General features: G+C 46.4%; 1 protein-coding gene across 1 annotated transcript in view; it reads right to left on the reverse strand.

Annotated features, from left to right (window-relative positions):
- The window catches only part of SAG (S-antigen visual arrestin), a gene marked incomplete at its 5' end in the record, with an annotated part of 30,257 nt that extends 19,657 nt beyond the window's left edge, over nucleotides 1-10,600 (reverse strand). The window contains 4 exons of the mRNA XM_082630834.1: nucleotides 1,065-1,258; nucleotides 3,401-3,445; nucleotides 6,437-6,497; nucleotides 10,526-10,600. Coding sequence (XP_082486960.1) covers nucleotides 1,065-1,258; nucleotides 3,401-3,445; nucleotides 6,437-6,497; nucleotides 10,526-10,600 — 375 coding nt within the window. The remainder of the gene's footprint in view (nucleotides 1-1,064; nucleotides 1,259-3,400; nucleotides 3,446-6,436; nucleotides 6,498-10,525) is intronic.
- Nucleotides 10,601-19,716: the final 9,116 nt, after the last annotated feature.

The raw sequence follows: 19,716 nt of genomic DNA on the forward strand, positions 1-19,716 counted from the left end.
ATGCAGGGGGCACAGGTTCCATCCCTGGTCAGGGAACTAGGATCCTGCATCCCACATGTTGCACAGCATGGCCAAAAAAAAAAATATATATATATATATATATATGTATATATCCCTAACATAAAACTTACTATTTTAAGTGTACAGTTCAGTGGCATTGAGCACATTCGCATTGTCCTGCAATGATCCCCACCACCCATTTCCAGAACTTTTTCATCATCCCACACTGAAGCTCTCTACCCATTAAACATTAATCCCCCAGTTCCATCCTCCCCCATTCCCTGGAGACCACCAGTCTACTTCCTGTCTCTACGAATTTAACTCCTCTGGGTCCCCCATATAAGTGAAATCACAGAGTATTTGTCCTTATGTGGCTGGCTTATTTCACTTAGCATAATGTTTTCAAGGTTCCTTCATGTTGTAGCTTGTGTCAGAATTTCCTGCCTTTTTAAGCCTGAACCATATAACTTTGGAGGAATATATAATCTTAAGACCCATAAACATGCGAGTGAAGAGGGTGACCGCAGCTACCCCGACCGTGGGCTCAGGCCCAAGTCTTCAGAGGCAGGAACGCTGGCCCCGTGGTAGCCAGGTTCCATCAGGGGAGACTCAGGCCACGAGAGGGGCGAAGGGATTTCTCTACAGTGACCCACCAAGCTCTGGTCAAGGCTACAGAGGACGACTCATTTCACTAAGATCTCCTGTCTGGCAGGGAACTCTTTCCTGCTTAGAAACTCCTCGAGGCAACCGAGGGGCACTTCTTTCTTTTTATAGCTGAGCAAGTGAAGGCATAACATGCACATATAATTAGGTGGTCGGATGCAGGGAAATATTTAAACCGTAGGTTGAAACGGTGCCTTCAAAGGCCGAGAGGCTGTTTTCAAGGACTTAAAAAAAGACAATCACAGCCCGTGCAATCTAGAATTTCCTCCAAGGGTGCAATTTGCAGGCCCGCAAATGTGAAGTCATTACTCTGGCCCCTTGCCTTTGCTGCTGGTCCCATCATAAGGTGCTGTGGGTGAAGGAAGCAGTGCGAGGAAGTGGAGGGTCGAGTCGTCACCCACCGTGAGCAGGAAGGGGTACGTGTGGTCCCCGAGCTTCTTCATCAGGCTCTCCTGTAGCTTCGTGAGGGTTCCCAAGGTCTCCACAGGAGGGAACAGCTGGACCTGGGAGAAGTACAGGTCCCTGCGGAACTTCAGGCCGATCACATCGATGTCTTCCCGGCCGTACCGGAAGGCGCAGGTCAGAGAGACGTACACTGGAAGGGAGACAAGAGGGGGTAGGCTTGCCCCGTTGGCGGGCTTGGCACCCCTGCCTGGGCTGACACTGCCTACCGGTCTCAACATCCCACCTTCAGCATCTCAGTAAGGACCTGAGAACCTTACTACCCAGCTGGCCCTTCCCTCTGGCTTGCGTTAATTACTCAAAAGGTCCCGTGTCTGAGTGCTGGGAGGCTCCTCCCATGAGGCACATTATTTAGCCTCCTGTCTCTACTGTTTCCCTCATTCTCCTACCCCCTCCTCTTGATGTACCAGCTCAGTGAGCTCAGGAGGCTTTTAAACAGTGTGAGGTCGCTTGGGTTCTGAGGGTGGAAGGTCTGGATGGAGTTGAGAGCGAAGGTAAGAAGCAGAGGAAGGGCTTCCCTGGTGACGCAGTGGTTAAGAATCCGCCTGCCAGTGCAGGGGACACAGGGTTTGAGCCCTGGTCCGGGAAGATCCCACATGCCGTGGAGCAACTAAGCCCGTGCACCACAACTACCGGGCCTGCGCTCTAGAGCCCACGAGCCACAACTACTGAAGCCTGTGCGCCTAGAGCCTGTGCCCTGAAACAAGAGAAGCCACTGCAGTGAGAAGCCCACGCACCGCAACGAAGAGCAGCCCCCGCTCGTGGCAACTAGAGAGAAAGCCCGTGCGCAGCAACGAAGACCCAACGCAGCCCAAAATAAATAAATTAATTTATTAAAAAAAAAAGAAAAGCAGAGGGAAACCGTGCTAGGGAACAAAACAGACGAGTGCCTGAGCTGGACGGGGCCTCGAGGGAACTGAGCAGGGGCTCAGGGACCAGGTGGAGAGGTGAAACCAACTCCGAGAGGAAGCCTTCTTTTCACACTGCTCAGAAACTTAATTGAGCTTTCTGTAAATCAATCAGCGCTTCTGAAAATTCACTGTGGTTAAACAGATGTAAATTGTGCCCCCAGTGGACCAAAAGAATTATATGAAACTACACATGTTTTGAGGATGGACTGTTTATAACTGTCGTTAATGTGGTAAATAAAACCACACGAAGTGGTCCCCCCAAGTCCTTGGTAGCTGTTGGTTGAGGATTTTGTCTGTGTCTGCCTCAAGAGTAAACTGCCCCTCGGCGCTAAGCTCAGAAGAGCCACTGATCACTTGCTTATCCCTCTTTCAACGTTTGTAAGAGGAAGGTGCCCAGAGATGACCTGGTTTTACGCCTCCCTCTCCAGGCAGCACGTTCCTGGCCAAGGGCGTGGGCTCTGGGGGCCGGAACTGGGCCTGCCTGGTGTAAGAGAGGAGCAGGGCACCCAGGAGGAAGCTGGAGACAGCAGAGGGGGGCGATTTTCAGCTTGTTTCTGCCACGTCCCCTGGATGCCGTGGGCCCTACATCTGACATACTCCATGGGCATGTCCAGGGTTAGGAACAATTCCTTGTTGGTTGCTGGTAGCTAGCGCTCTAAAAGGCATATTTAGAATGGAACTGAGTCAGTGACATTATCATAAGGATAACTTGGTTCTAATTTAGTTTACACGACTGGTTTTTGTTTGTTTTTGACACGCCACATGGCACGGCTTATGGGATTTTAGTTCCCCGATGAGGGATCAAACCCACGGCCCCGGCAGTGAGAGGGCCGAGTCCTAACCACTCGACCGCCAGGGAAGTCCCTACACAGCTGTTACTAGTACCAAATTGCTTGCCACACATCGCAACTGCCAGATATCTTTGAGGGGGCTGTGCTGCCGTGGTCCAGAACACCAGGCTCAGCATAAAAACTCTGCCTTCCCGCAGCCTCAATTCCCCGCTTTTTGGATAAACCCCGAAAGGACCCCTCCTGAGTCTGCCCTGACATAGAACGGCAGGACACGGGGCAAGCACGCAGCCCGTGGAGCCTGCAGACCGGGGCTCCCGGCTCTGTCTGCCGTTCCTTATCCTGCCACCTCGGACAAGTGGCTTCCCCGAGTCTTCACCTCCATTTGGAAGATGCGGACAGTGAGCTCTGGTGGGAACAGGGCCCGTGTCCTGAGGATCGTACGAGGGAATGTGGGTGAAAGGGCCTGGCAGAGAGAATGGGCGTGCGAGAGCTTCCCCGCCCCTCCTTGCACACACACGCCCCCTTCCCGCAGCCAGACCACTGCTCTGCGGAGGACGAGAAGCTCTGCCTTACCTCTCTTTCCCTTCACAAGCTCAGGATCCAGCAACACGACACCATCTAAACCAAACGAGAGAGAAGAGTGAGGGTGGAGGACGTGAAAGAGACTGGAAGCTTCTTGAAGGGCGTGTGTATACACATATGTATCACAGGTAACCCCTGTTCATTACAGGAAAACTAGAAAGGGGAGCTAAGCAAAGAGAAAACAAAGTCACCTCCACTGGAGATACCCAGAGATACCCATGGTCAACATAGCGGTACAGAAGGATTTTCCAGATGTATATACATTTATATGAATGTTTGTTTACGAAAAAAATGAGATCCTACTATACATATTGTTAACTGCTTTCCTCATTCAACTATATATTGCAAACACATATTCATACTATTCATACATACACACACATATGATATGTACTAATCTTTTTTAAAATTTTATATTTATTGATTGATTTTTGGCTGCGTTGGGTCTTCATTGCTGTGTGCGGGCTTTCTCTAGTTGTGGCGAGCGGGGGCTATACTTTGTTGCGGTGCATGGGCTTCTTATTGCTGTGGCTTCTCTTGTTGCAGAGCATGGGCTCTAGGCATGTGGGCTTCAGTAGTTGCAGCACGTGGGTTCAGTAGTTGTGGCTCATGGGCTCTAGAGCGCAGGCTCAGTGTTTGTGGCACACGGGCTTAGTTGCTCCATAGCATGTGGGATCTTCCCGAACCAGGGATTGAACCTGTGTCCCCTGCATTGGCAGGCAGATTCTTAACCACTGCGCCACCAGGGTAGTCCCATGTACTAATCATTTTAATGGCCACACATTTGCTCCATTGAACAGGTGTACCATAAGTTATTTAATCAACCCCTCTTGTTAGGGCATTTAGGATGTTTCTGATTTTCCCCATTTATAATTAATATTGCAATGAACATCCTTATAGATAAATCTCCATCCACGGTAGAACTGAACTTGGCTTTCGATCACATGCTGCCAAATGACCTTCTAGAAAGTGTTTTGCTGAAGGACATTCTCATCCTAGTGCCTAAAAATGCCAGTCTTTTACACTCTTTTTTTAAAAAAAGAACAATCTGAGTTGAAGTAATAGATTCACAGGAATTTACAAAGATAGTACAGAGAGGTCCCCAGGTATCCGTTTTTTTTTTGTTTTTTTTTTTTTAGCGGTACACGGGCCTCTCACTGTTGTGGCCTCTCCCGTTGCGGAGCACAGGCTCCGGACGCGCAGGCCCAGCGGCCATGGCTCACGGGCCCAGCCGCTCCGCAGCATGTGGGATCTTCCCGGACAGGGGCACGAACCCGTGTCCCCTGCATCGGCAGGCGGACTCTCAACCACTGCGCCACCAGGGAAGCCCCTCCCGGGTATCCTTTATCCAGTTTCTTCCAATGGTTTGGTTACATCTTAGATAATTACAGTACAACCTCAAAACCAGGAGGTTGACGTGGGTACAATGTGTGTGTGTGGTTCTAAGTCATATTATCAAATGGAGATTTGTGTAACCACCAGTGCAATCTGGATACAGACTGTTCCCTCACCATAAAGATCTCCCTCTTGGGCTATCCCTTTGCAGTCACGCCCAGCCGCCTCTCCCCACCATCCTTAGCCCTCAGCAACCACTATTCAGTTTTCCTTTTCTATAACGTTGTCATCTCTAAGATGTTATATAAATGGAATCATACAGTATATGGCCTCTTGAGATTGGCTTTTTCCACTCATTACAGTGTCCTTGAGAGCCACAAGCTGTTGCATGGATTGGTAGTTCAATCTTTTTCACTGCTGAGTAGTGTTCCAAGGCATGGATGTGCCCCAGCTTGTTTAATCTTATTCACCTATTGGAGACATTTAGGTTCTTTCCAGTTTGGAGCTATCACAAACAAAGCTGCTGTGAACAATCATGTACAAGTTTTGTGTGGACATAAGTTTTCATTTCTCTGGGATAAATGTCCAGGAATGCAACTGCTGGGTCATACGAGAAGTGTATGTTTAGCTTTTAAAGAAACTGCCAAACTGTTTTCCAGAGTGGCTATTCCATTTTACATTCCCATTCCCACCAGCAATGCATGAGTGATGCAGTTTCTCTACATCCTTGCCAGCATTTGGTATGGTCACTATTTTTAATTTTAGCCATTCTGACAGGCATATAATGATATTTCATTGTGGTTTTAATTTGCATTTCCCTAACGACTAATGTTGTTGAACATTTTTCTTTTCTTTTTTTTTTTTTAGAAATGAAATCAGGTCATTTTTTTTTTCTTTGGCTGTGCTGGGTCTTCGTTGCTGCACGCGGGCTTTCTCTAGTTGTGGTGAGTGGGGGCTACTCTTCATTGCAGTGCACGGCTTTCTCATTGCTGTGGCTTCTCTTGCTATGGAGCATGGGCTCTAGGCGCGCAGGCTTCAGCAGTTGTGGTTCGCGGGCCCTAGAGCGCAGGCTCAGTAGTTGTGTCGCACGGGCTTAGTTGCTCTGTGGCATGTGGGATCTTCCAGGACCAGGGCTTGAACCCGTGTCCCCTGCATTGGCAGGTGGATTCTTAACCACTGTGCCACCAGGGAAGTCCTGAACATTTTTCTTTTTTTTTTTTTTTTTTGTGGTTGAACATTCTTCTACGTGCTCATTTGCCACCTATATATTTTCTTTAATGAAATGCCTTTTCATGTTGTTTGTCTATTTTCTAATTGGATTTTTTTTTAAACTGGTGAGTTTTGAATGTTCTTTATCTAGAAATGAGTCCTTTGTCTCATTTAAATTTGTCTCCAATCAGCCAGTGGCACCTTTATGATGTTTTAATTTACATTTCTTTGATTAGATTATTAACAAAACCAATTTAAAAAACACAAAACTAGTGGTTGTCTGATGACTTAAAGGAAAACCAGCATTAAAATCTCACCCCAGGAGACTTCCATGGCGGTCCAGTGGTTAAGACTCTGCGCATCCACTGCAGGGGGCACGGGTTCGATCCCTGGTCGGGGAACTAAGATCCCACATGCCGCGCGGCACAACCAATAAATAAATTAATTAATTTAATAAAAAAACTCATCCCAAACTCAACTTACCCACAGGCTCTACTTTGTCAACATGGTCTATATAGTCTCTCTTCCCCAAGTAGATGGTCACCTGTGGGAAGAACAGGTATGGATTCTAAATGGCCAAAGAACACTAAGGTATTCATGTTAAAAATCAGTAGCAACCAATAAAAATAAATAAATAAAAATTAGCAACAGCCGAAACATTTTGACCAGTCCTGAGAAGAGGAGCGGCCTGGCTCTGCAGCTTGTCCACAACCTCCTCTCTCCCTGCTTGGCTGTAGGCGGACACAGTGGATTGCAGGCAAGCTGTGATCTTTCCTCAACCTCATAAAGTGCTCCAAGGAATTCTTCCCACCCCTTGGAGAGTTCCCTGTTCTCCCCACCTTTTCCCATCAAGCCCAGGTCTGATATCAACCAGGTAAACTTGTTGAATTCATTGATGATACTTTAGTGGAAAGTTATGCCTATGCATATGAGGCCCCTGTCAGCTATTTGCATGTTAAGCCTTTTATTTCTAGCTGTGAATGAAAGGTTTCTCCTCCTTGTTAGAAGAATTTCTGATTAAGAGGCAGATGTTCTAGAGTCCCTGAAATCCTCTCAGGTGAGCATCTATACAGATAAACCTGAACCCATGCCCTGAAGAATGGGGGAAGGGGTCCTGGATGGGAAGAGATGACCATACCTCAGTCCTTGTCCTGTCTGTTTCAATGCCCCTGGCAGCAAAGGTCTCTTTACCAACCCCCTTTGTGGGAGAGCATGGGTTGGGTTCACCACCACTCACCACTTTAACCCACAGCACTGTGACTGCCGTGATGGTAAGAATTCTCTTATTCATCTTTCAGCCATCACAGTATCTAGTACAGTATCTGGTACATACAGGAATTAAATCAACATTTGCTAAGTACACCAATGAGTGAGTGCATGGACCCTGGCTAGCCTCCTTCTTCCCTAAGCCTCTGAAACTCATATTTTTATTTCCAAGAACACTCAAAATAATTTTTTTGGCATTGTATCATCTCCTGTATCTACCCCCTCATAGCAGTACCCTGGAGTGGATCTCTATGGCTTCCAGGTTATTTGTGTTATTGATGTTGAAGCACCTGAAGGACAGCATAGCCAGGTGATTGGGATGGGGGCGGGGAGTTAGATGGTGAAAGGATGATTTCTGGGCAAAAAAATTCAGTGTGTACAAAGCCCAGAGTCAAGAGAATGCTTCTGGAACTGCCAATGGTTTCATCTGTGAACGGCCTCCAAATGGGCATGCAAGCTGATGCCAGAAAGGGTCTTATAGGACCGGACCCTAAAGAATCTAGGAGGATGTGGAAGCATTTGAATCAGGATGAAAGGCTTGCAATTAAATGGCATGTAGGGCTTGTCATGTACCAGGCGCCAAGCTAAGTACACTGACTACATTATTTCATTTAATCCTCACAACTACTCTTTGAGCTAGGGATTAAGCCCATTTTATAGAGGAGAACACTGAGACTTTGGTTGCCTTGGCAGCAAAGTGGAGAAGGGATCGGCAAAGGGAAAGCGGATAGTGGTCTGGAGGAGGGAGCACTGAGAGTGAACGGAGGGGAGGAGGTGGGTGGAGAGCACATGTCTTCTTTTTCAAGCTTTGGCTGTGAAGGAAGGAGAGCTAGAAAGGGGACGGGGTCAAGAGGGAGTTTGTTGTCCTTGTTGCTACTGTTGCTGTTTTTAAGATGCATGAGGTGGGTACTTGTCATGCTCGGCCAAGTACTGGTAGAGAGGGAGAGGCTGCACATAGCCCCGGAGGGAGGCTGATGGTGGAGGACCCTAAGAAGGTGGTGGACCATGACCCAGGCTGTAAGCAGCATGATCCTCAGTGGAAGAAACAGCACCCCTTCTGCTGCAATTGGAAGGGGAGGGAAGAGACAAGAGCAGGTAGGGAAGTGGGGCTGGATGACGTCAGGCTGCAGCACACCTGCTGCTGGCAAACCCCATAGCCACGTGCCCCGTCTTCCTGGATAAAAGTCGTCAACTGTAGGGAGTCCCCTGGTGGCCTAGTGGTTAGGAGTCCGGGCTTTCACTTCTGCGGCCTGGGTTCAATCCCTGATCGAGCGGGGAAGTGAGATCCCACAGGCCACAGGGTGAGGCCAAAGAAAAAAAAGAAAAAAAGTCACCAATTGTTTCCAGGGTCCCATGTGGTTGTGTAGTAAGAGGAGACCACCCCAGAGGACGATTCTTTTTCCTTTTTTTCCCCAGTTTTATTGTGATATAATTGACATATTGTATAAGTTTAAGGTGTACAACATAACGATGTATGTATAAATTGCGAAGCGATAACCACAATGAATTTAGTTAACATCCATCACAGAGGATGATTATTGATTGGCCAGATCCAATTCTTTTGGCTTGGGATGGCTTTAAGGTGGGCATGTGACCCACTTTTGACCAATGAGATATGAGAGAAGTCTGCTGGAGGGCTGCTAGAGAAATATCACCTCACCCTTAAGAGACCCCAGGAAGCAACAGCCTTTTCCTTCTTCTAGAAGAAAGTGAGGGTAAGGCACCTGAAGCTGGGGCAGCCATCTTGCCACCAGCCAGAGGATGAAGATCACCAAAGAGGGACGAGTGGAAAGACTCACAGAGAAACACACCCAGGGCCCTGGCACACCACACCTGCAGCCAGGCAAAACTTGCCGTCGAAATGATCCTAATACATGACACATTAATTGATGAATTATTTTTTCCTCCTATATATAAAAGTTCTAAATTTCCCAGGTCAAAGATGTCTATCTAGATGTGAGGAAGAAAAAAGTGAGAAAATGATATGGCCCAGCAGGAGTGTTTTCTTTCTTCTTTTGCCAGAAGACAAGATAAAGTGCACTGGAAAGACACAAGTTGGAAGAGAGTCGGGAGGATGCAAGTTTGAGGGGTACCCAACTTGTCTCCCCAAAGAATCAGAGGACTTGATGAAAATGATGGAGATCCTCAGCAAGGGAGAGGAGAGGTAGGGAGTGTCCATGCAAAGCCTGATTCTCTCGTGAGGCGCAAAAGCATCGGAGAGTTCCTTTCAGGCGCAGTATGTATAGGCTTCAGAAGTCAACTAGAAGAATGACCTAGAACCACATTGCCCAGTACGACAGCGACTAGCTCCAGGTGGCCACCAGCACTTGAATGTGGCCACTCCAAGCTGACGTGCTATAAATGTAGAACACACATCAGGTCTGAACTTAGAAAACGAAGGTAAAATATGTCATTAAAGATTTTTATATCATTTACATGTTGAAATGATCATTTTTTGGATATACTGGGTTAACTAAAATATATTATTAAAATGAATTCCCCGTTTCTTCTTACTTTTTTAACATGGCTACTAGAAAATTTTAAATTAGATATGTGGTTTGCATTGGATGGTGCTGAACTAGATTATGAGCCCCTAAGAATCCACAGAGTGGAGCGAGGAGACCCCATCCTTGGAGGCTGTGGGGTGGGCTCTCCATAGGGTGTCCCAGGCCAGGAAGTTCACAGGCACATCTAGACTATCTAACATTCTCCTGATGGAGCCAACAATGGCATCATCCCTGCCGAATACACGGAGTGCCAGGAAATTGGTGGCCATGCAGCCACAGTGCAGAGGGGCAGAAAGGGAGCAGCGGGAGATGCTCCCTTATCCAGAGGCCCTGGAGGCCCAGCAAGGTTTGTGAGCATGGCAGCTGGGGTGGGTGACAGAAGGTAGAGAGTTGCATTGATCCAGCATCAGGGCTTTCACCAGGCAGTTAGGCGAGATGATAGAAAAAGGGTCAAGTAAGCTATAGATACTGACCAAACAATGTTTGAAATGGTTAAGTCATGGGTTCAAAGCTAGGAAAAGAGGTAAAACTGGAGGCGAGGGGTTGGGGACTGAGAGATTAGGAGAAAATTAAGGGTCTTGGGACTAAAGTCTTGTTGAGATCGAAGAGAATTTATATTTCTGCAGTTTACTCATTCATTTATATCTCATTTATCATCCATCTCAGACAGAGATGGAAAATAGACATAGAGCTTCCATTGACCTCATAAGAGTTTGATGTTGATTATGTCTATTCGAAAAAAGCTCCTTTTTAAAAAAAAAATGATTACTACTAAGCCCCTCACCTCTGTACTACTTACCGATTTGTCCCGGGAGATCTTCTTGAAGATAACGTGGTTTGATGCAGACTTACTGTCCTGCACGCTGGCCTCCATGTTATCTGTCCCTGGCAGTTTCTTCCCCTTGGGGTGTTATGTCAGGTTTTAGAGGGCTAGAAAAAGGTAAAATCATCTTAAATATAAAGTCAAGAACATTCTGTGAATAAAACCCATACATGAGATGCTGTACATCCATCAGACATTTGCTTCTACCTGCCTCAATATCCACATTTGACTAAATAAGGCCTTCGTCTAGTTTGTATTTTACTACAGTGTGCTTTTTTTTTTTAAAGGTGTTTTATTTTTCCTGATAAGCCTCAGACATTTCTTAGCAAAGCTCACCAGGACGTCCAGATAGATTCCAATGAGAAGGTTTTACTTTGAGACTAAGCCTTGGTATCATCACACTAAGCCAGATTGAATTTAAAATTCTATCTTGACGATGTATTACGGCAATTAAAATAGAAAAAGTCCCTGCAAACCACAACATAACCACTTCACGAATATCATTTAAAAAATACGTTAAATCCCCAAAAGTTCTGTTCAGCAATTCATACTAAGCAGTGCTTTCCCTTTCCTGCCATCTCTCACCACTCCCCAGCTTCACCCACAACAAAGAGGCCATCTGAGCTGTCTGGAATTCAGTGCGCTCCTTAACAAGCAACGTCCACGGAAACTACACAGAAAAGGTGAAACTGGGACAAACTGACTACACGAAAATGCCAGTCTTCCTGGCACTGGCTCTTCCCTGTGCCCTGCCCTGAGTTTCTGAGAAGGCTTGTTCGAGCGTGACCACATACCTTGGGCAACCAGCTGGGACGGTCCCAGGAGGTGAGGAGAGGGTCTCTGTGTCCTCCGGGGTGAACAGGCAGCCAGCCCTTGCTGTCTAAACAGATGACCCCACTTGGGCCCTGGCTGACCGTGTGGGGAATTTGTAGGGCATCTGGAGAGGGTGCCCACACCCAGGTGTCAATGCCTAGAAGCCAAATCCCATTTAAGGTGCAGAGTGGCAACTGGATTAGTGCTGAGACGGGCGAAATGGTAGTTTCAGCAGTTCACAGCATTAGACAAGGGCCCAGAGGGGCTCCCAGTGCAGCAGCTGTCAAGCTTGAGTGGGGAAGGTTTGGGGTAGGGATGACAGCTAAATGAAAGCTATTTTATCTTAATCCACTTTGGGTTCTGGAAATAGACTGATTATCCCTTCACTCCTGGTATCACCAGGAGAAGGGATTTTCAAAAGCTCAACCAAATTGATTAAACTCAGCAGGCAGCTAATGCAACCTTGGGGGTGGGGATATAAACAAAAAGGTCAAGGAGACATGTCAGCCTCAGGATAAACCCTGGTGTTATGCAAGCCAAACTAGTCATGTCCCTCTCCTCTACCCTACGTGCTACTGATTACATCATGAGTCCTGTCAATTTGCCCCCAGTGTCTCCAGGATCTTAGTCTTCCCATCCCCAGCACTCCCTCTTGAGTCCATACCAGCCCCTTTGTTTTCCTGGTCTGACTACATCCTTCTCCATGCTGCAGAGGGGGCCTCCAAGCCCTGAGCAGTCACCCTCCTACTCAGCAACTCGCCTTGCTCTCAGCTACAGGCACACAACTTTAAAGCCACACGCTCGAGCCTCCGCCTGCTGTTCCCCATCTCCCTGTACCACACTCCCGCTGTTTGCTTTTGCCTGGAACCATCCTCTTCTCCTTTCCTCCTTGACTCTTCATCCTTCAGATTCCAGCTCAAGACTCACTTCCTCAGGAGAGCCTTTCCCAACCTCTCCGACTAGGTTGGAGGCACTATTGCATTCGATGCTTGTACAGGAGATGATTTTACGGTCTCTCTTCCCATACTTGACTCTAGGCTTCATGACGTCAGGGACCCATGCCGTTTTGTTTCCCTTATCTTTGTATTCCAGTGCCCAGAACAGAATACTCAGGGAATGAATGCATGGGATGGTGTGGCCACTAACACATGTATGTACTGGACTTGAGCTGGTGTCTGGGAGTGAAGCCAGTCTAAGCAGAAAGTGACGTTTCGGGTGTTAGCATCTATCGAAACACTCCAGTGGCTTCCCACCTAAATCTGGACAATGTCTGCAAGGCCCTGCCTGATCTCGGCCCTGTTCTTCCCACCTCGCCCACTTTGCTCCAGTCCACTGGCCTCTTTGCTGTTCTTCAAACCTGCCCCAGGGCCTTTGCATTTACTGTTTCCTCTTCTGGAACACTTTTCCCACAGAGAGTCACTTGGCTCACTCCCTTAATTCCTTTGGGTCTTTACTTCAATGTCACCCTATCCATCTACATTCTATTGTGTACATCTCACCCAACACTTCTGTCTTCCTTCTCTGCATTACCTTTCTCTGTAGCACTTATCAGCATCTGACATACAAGATAATTTAGCTTGTTCATTATCTGTCTCCCCACCCCAACGTAAGTTCCAGGACTGTAGAGATTTATGACTGTTTTGTTCCTATCCCATCTCCAGGATCTAGAATAGGGCCTCAGTGGACTTTCAGCAAATCAATGCATCACTGGATTGCAACAGTATAATGGCTGGCAATAGCTAAAGTTGGGAAAAATTTTAATTTCTAAGGGAGAAAACTTTAAAATTTTTTAACATAGGAATGCCAGCTAATAAATGCAAAGGGAATGACAGAATTGGAAAAACATCATTTGAAGAACTCTGATGGTATTAATCATGCCTTTTTGTTTTCTGTAATTCTGATGCTTTGACATCTAAGGCTTTGCTGACCCTGGAGAGACTGCCATCCCAGGGCTAGCTCTTTCCTAGAGAGAATAAATGACTGCTTTTCATACGCAAACCAACCAACTCAGAGCCCATACACCCCAAAGGCCTCCTTTACTCCTTTGTTGGGCTCTCACACTCTGAGCCACGACTGCCCTGCCCTAATCACCCTGGGGCCAGGTACCAGACAACTGGAGACAGCCCCTGCACTCCAGGGCCTGCTGAAGTAAACAGCCAATCTTAAGTCTGCTTATCCTATCTCACCAGTTCTTTCCCATGGAAACCACAAAAGAACTCTTGACCACGTTTTCTCCCTGATCCTTCTACCTCCTGACTGGCCCTGGTGCTTCCCCGCATGGCCTGCCCCCTTTTTGGTAACTGTAACAAACTGTCTTTTCAATGGCAATTGTCTCCAGATCTGTTGACCTCGCCATAGCTGAATAATAGTAAAACTTACGTTTTAAAATACTGATGACATTATTGACTCAGACAAGGATTCTTTATTGGGGTGAAAATCATTAGGTGAAGAGGTGAAGGGGAAATGGCTATTCCTATGACACCAAAGTGATGCCATATGGATCATGACTCTTCACAAGGTGCAAGCCAAACTCTACAACAGGGAATCAGCCACAGTCCAATGTCAATCTTAGCATCACAAATGGTGTCAACCAATGTGATGTGTCACCTTGCAGCAGCTGGAATCCATCAAGCCTTTAGACATCACTTCTAGTTTATAGGAAATACAAGGAATAGTTAAATAAGACCACAAGAGAGCTACCAGATGAATGTAGAAAGAGGCTGATCTCTTTCATAAGTCAATGTCATAGAAAAGAGATGCATTAGATTAAGACACTTAAGGGACTCAACATCCAGATGTACTGTGTGGTCCCAATTGGACAAACAGGATGTATAGTACATTTCTGGCCTGTTGGGAAAATCTGAATATGCTCTAATAATGTATCAGTAATATGTCATATGAGCTCTGAAAGGTAGGATGGAAATTATTGGACTAGGAAGGTAGAGACTGTGACTGAATGAAGAAGGTTATAGGATGGTATGTACAGTATGATCACATTTTGCAAACACACAAGTCTATGTATGGATATACGTGCACACACGTGTTATCGTACACACTATATGCATAATCTACTAGGATAGACACCAAAGAGCTGACACTGGTGGTCTGTGTGAAGGGAATGTTAGGTTTTGTTTTGAAGAAATCTTTTCTTGTCCCTTAAGAAAAAAAAGAAAGAAAGAAAAATGACTGGGGCCCTTCATCCAGTGTCCCCATCAGAAGGGCTGCCCTGAACTGTGGGTGTTCCTGGGACCCCCGTTCTCCTGCAGCTGTGTTAGCGCCAGGCCCCCAAGGGTGCAGGTCTCAGTCACTGACCTGCCAATGCTGGGCAGGTAGGAAAATCTGGGGTGGACTGCATGCCAGACCTCACTCTTTTTGGAAACGGTAGTCTCTGGTAGTCATTCCCAGCCCCTGGTCTGTAATGCATTTTTCTCTGCTTGGTGGAGGAATGAGAAAAATAAGGACACTGTTGTCAGTTTTTTCATAGAACCAAATGTATTCAGTATAAAGGACTGTTCTTTGTTCTAAGGTTATGAAGTTCTAAATTTTTCTTTTTTTTATTTGAAGTTTTAAACTTTTAAATATTAAAATGTCCTTCTTCCTCCCAATCTTTATTGAGATATACTTCACATCCAACCAAATCTACCCATTTTTTTAAAAATGAATGTCCAAATTGTAGGTTCTTTTTTAAAAAAAATTTTATTTATTTATGGCTGTGTTGGGTCTTCGTTTCTGTGCGAGGGCTTTCTCTAGTTGTGGCAAGCGGGGTCCACTCTTCATCGCGGTGCGCGGGCCTCTCACCATCGCGGCCTCTCTTGTTGCGGAGCACAGGCTCCAGACGCGCAGGCTCAGTAATTGTGGCTCACGGGCCTAGTTGCTCCACGGCATGTGGGGTCTTCCCAGACCAGGGCTCGAACCCGTGTCCCCTGCATTGGCAGGCAGATTCTCAACCACTGCGCCACCAGGGAAGCCCAAATCTACCCATTTTTAAGTGCATGGTTTGATGATTTTAACCACCACTATGATCAAGACACATTTCCATCACCCCTAAAAGTTCCTTGGCACCCATTTCAGTCAATTCCTGGTCCCAGGTAACCACTGATTTGCCTTCTGCCATTAGTTTTGCATTTCCTACAACTGATTATGATTTAAGCATACAGAGAAAAGCTGGAATAGTATAATAAACACCTACATAATCAACATGAAGATTCGACAATGAACATTTTGCTGCATGTGCTCATCTATCTCTATTGCTTTTTTCCTTTTGAAACATTTGAAAGTAAATTGCAGACATCATGACAATCAATAAATGTCAGAATGCAGCCGCTAAGCTTAAGGACAAAGTGTCCTTCCTTTTACAGAGATGAATGTAGATGGCAATTTAGAAAAAAAAAAATCCTTACTTGGCCAAACTAAAAAGTTATCCACCTCTTTCTACAATTCTTTTAGAAATTTACTGGTCTATTAATTCTCAAAGTCTAAGAACCACTCACTGGCTATACAATACTTGTTTCTCTGGAGTCAGCATCCAGTGAGAAGCAGCTGCTAGTCCTGTGTTTCATTTCCCAACATCAAACACAGCACCAGCTCGAGGGGGTGGGGGGTCGGGATATGCAGCTAAGAAGCTTAGGGGTTTTGGGGCTAGGTTATCATCTTAGGGGCTTATTAGGGCACATGCATGAGAAAAACTGGTTCAGTCTGCTAACTGTCAACTACAAAATGAAAACCTTGCCTTAGTTTTACTGAAGCAGAGAGCACTTAACAAGTTTGAGGCTACTGTATTTATGCAGAGTGCCAGGGAATCAGAGCTTTTAAAAGCCACCCTCATTTCAACATGTACCTCTTAGTCAATTGGCCTTAAGAACAGAGGGCTGTTGTTATGGGCTGGGCTGGGTAATGTCTGAAATCATAAATGCAACCCAACGGGCAGAGACCCTTGAAAAACATTTAGTCTACACTCCATCCCTTGCTTTGATCTCCTCTGCAATAGCCACAGAAGTTGTTGAATGCTTCCAGGGACAGGGAAATCACTACCACTTTTCTTTGAAATAGCATGAAGTGCAAGAAAATTTTTTGTGAGGATGGAAATCAGCCTCCCTTCTACTTCTCTGCGTTGCTCCAAATTAATCCAATCTCTTCCACACATCAGTCTTTCACGATTAGAACACAGGTGCTCAAGCCTCATGGGCACTGAAACCCTCTCACACCCAGATTTCAAATGTCCATCTTGAAGCATCACACTGACAACAGGACTTAATGCTCCAGGTTTCTGTGCAGAAGCAAGTTGTACAAACAGCCCCAGACTGGAGTCCTGGGCTCCGTCGCTCACTGACGAATCCACTGCAATCTTGAGAAACTAGCTTGGCCTCACTGCTATTTGCTTTTCTCCATCTGTAGAAGGGGAGCCCACGAGCTGCCCTGGATTGCAGGGTCAGGGAAACGCATCAAGTGTGCAGACAAGGCCTTGAAAAGGATCCTGATGGACGTTCCTTCGTCCTGAGGTGAGAGCTTCTTTACCCTCTGGTCCTGCCACATGGGCCCCGACGTTAGAGGGGGTTTCGATGGTAATGAACTTGGAGTTGACCACAAACTGAGCTGCTTACACCTGAAGTTGAGCAAAGTTAGGCAGAGCTTTCTGGAGAAGTTTGTTACACACAGCGCTGTCTCCTCAGATTCACGTGTTGAAGCCCGTTTACCACCCAGTGTGACGGTATTTAGAGGTGGGGCCTTTGAATGAGGTTATCAGTGTGGTCCCGATCTGACAGGATCTCCACTCTCCTTGTGCACAAACAAGTCTCATGAGCACACAGCTTAGTGGCAGTGAGGCCTCAGGATGAATTGAAGTCTACCCACCAGTGCCTGCCGCTCAGACTCCAGGCTCCGGAAGTGTGAGACATTTCTGTTGTTTAAGCCACTCAGGCTACCTTTTTTTTGTTCTTTTTAAAAAATTTCAATGATGTTTATTAAAGAAGTAATAATAGCATGAACAAATGCAAGATCTGTGATATTTACCCATGCAGGCTACGGTATTTCATTATGGCAGCCCAAGCTGAGCAAGACGAGGGCCCGCGCTTTTCTACAGACAGATCAACTGCTGTCGATCGAAAGTTTGGGAAAAAATGGACACTAATACAGTTTAAGAAATACCCTTTTTTGTTGCAACTAGGTGGAGGTGGTGCTCGTACAACACTGTGTATGTGCTAAATGCCATTGTTCAGTTTAAAATGACTAATTTTATGTTATCTGAATTTCAACTCAGTTCATTAAAAAATAGTAGAAAAATACACTTTTTACATTGTGACCCAGTACATACACACATATATACACAACACTCCTATGAAACAATATTTACCCTTGCTAAGTGGTTTATTCTTATTTTTTTAAACTACTCTCCCTCTTACTCTTCCTTTTAGCTGGTTACGATTCACTTTGTTTTTGCTGATTCAATTCTACTAAATAAAGACTTTGTGCCAAGTACTACGTGAATGTCAAGATATCAAGGATATGACTGATCTTGAGACTTCTGGCTTACGACCTCTTAGAAGCACCTGGGCAGGTACTCCAGGGAGCAATGGAATATACGGCTTTCTATCTAGAAACTAGACCGCGTACAGCCTGTCTTCCTATGGGCCTGGCTCACAAGCATACCTACCCATTGTCTCTGAAGTCCATTTCTCTGGAAAAATGAAGCCCAAAGCCTGAATTCCCCTGCTCTCTTCTCCAGGTCCTAGGGTTGGACCAAATCCCCAGAGCCTGGCACATAGCAATCTCCAAGGCTACATTCCCAAGTGGGACACAGAGCTTACATGAGGAAAGTCAACCAAATCCAGCGTGGCACATCAGTTGCCAGAACCGCCAAGGCGATTCCCTTCCCTGTCCCCATGCTGCTCCGCAGCCCCCCTCAGAGGCAGGGCTGCGCATGCCACCTGTTCTAGCCAATGGGGTGTAACGAAGGTGACCAGGCAGAACAACAAGCGGTCCCAGAGACGCTTGTTTTCTTGTTGCACCACCCTTGTTCCCCTTGTTGATGGCACATTAACAGTCAGATACGAGTGAGGCCACCCTCTACCAGTTGCCCCAAATCCAGCCGGCTATGCCCGCTCACAGAATCAGGGGAAATAGTACATGTTTTAAACCATTCCATGTTATGGCAGTTTGTTATGCAGCAAAAAGCTCACTGGATCCTGATTCACTTGGTTTTTTTTTGCTCATTCAGTTCTCCTAAATAAAAACTTTATTGAATACCCACTCTGTGCCAAGCACTACGTGAATGTCAAGATGTCAAGGATATGGCTGATCCCGAGACTTCTGGCTTACGACTTCTTAGAACCACCTGGTTCTACGAGGTTGTAATCATAACCAAGCCAATCATAAAAAACATTGAAACAATCAGGAAAATTTGAATATAGACTGGATAGTGGATGAGAGTCACTGTTAATTCTGTGAGGTGTAATTACGGCATGGTGTCATTATTAGGTTGGGATGCATACTGATTCATGGGAAAAATGACATGCTTGAACCTTGCTGTAAAGTACTCTGGCAACAGTACTGAGTGGCAGGTAGGTACACTTGCTACACTGGCGTTTCCTTCGCCTCCTCGGGTTCTGGACCCCCAGAGACGTGGATGTTCCCATCATGCCTACCACTCAGGGTTAGAAAAGGGCAGCTCGGCCCCCAGCAAGATGAGTAAGAGCAGGGAGCGTTTGAAGAGCCCACCAAGGCCGGAGCACAGAGAGGATGGGAGAAGTGTCTGGAGTGAACACAGGGAAGAGTTCAGCAGCACAGATGGAAACCAGAGCTCCCTGAGGTGAGAGGATCCAACTCTGCTGAGGTGAGGGAGGCAAGAATCATCTTCTGGATCAGAGGCCAATCTTTTACTGGCACGTACCACACATCTTACGTGTTTCTACACAATCTATGCAAATACAGATATATTTCACTTTATTCAAGATCTCCAAAGTTGATTGGCTTGAAAATTTGGGATTTCTAGTGAGAATGAGCCTTACAGTAAGACACAAGAGAAAAGACGCAGTGGAATACAGACACCGGCAGCTCGTCCTCGCCCCCGAAGAGGCACTTCCCGCTGGCTCACACGGAGGGCTGGATGGGGCAGCAGGTGAGGTGGATGCCCCCGGGAACCAATGCCCACCTGGGGGCCAGGACTCCAGAACAGCCTCTTGCTTCGCTGGGAAACTTCCCATTTGTGAAATGGGATACACTTCAGATCTGACAGAATTTGAGCGCCATAGCTTCCTTAATACTATCCCAGGCATCTCATGAAAACAAACATTTGTGGTTTCTGCAACCTGGCAAGCAGTCTTGCACGAGGTTTCACCCCTGCCACCCTTCTCTCCCGG

Source organism: Mesoplodon mirus, assembly GCF_964341445.2.
Source record: "Mesoplodon mirus genome assembly, chromosome: 8".
In the NCBI taxonomy this organism is placed as follows: Eukaryota; Metazoa; Chordata; class Mammalia; order Artiodactyla; family Ziphiidae; genus Mesoplodon; species Mesoplodon mirus.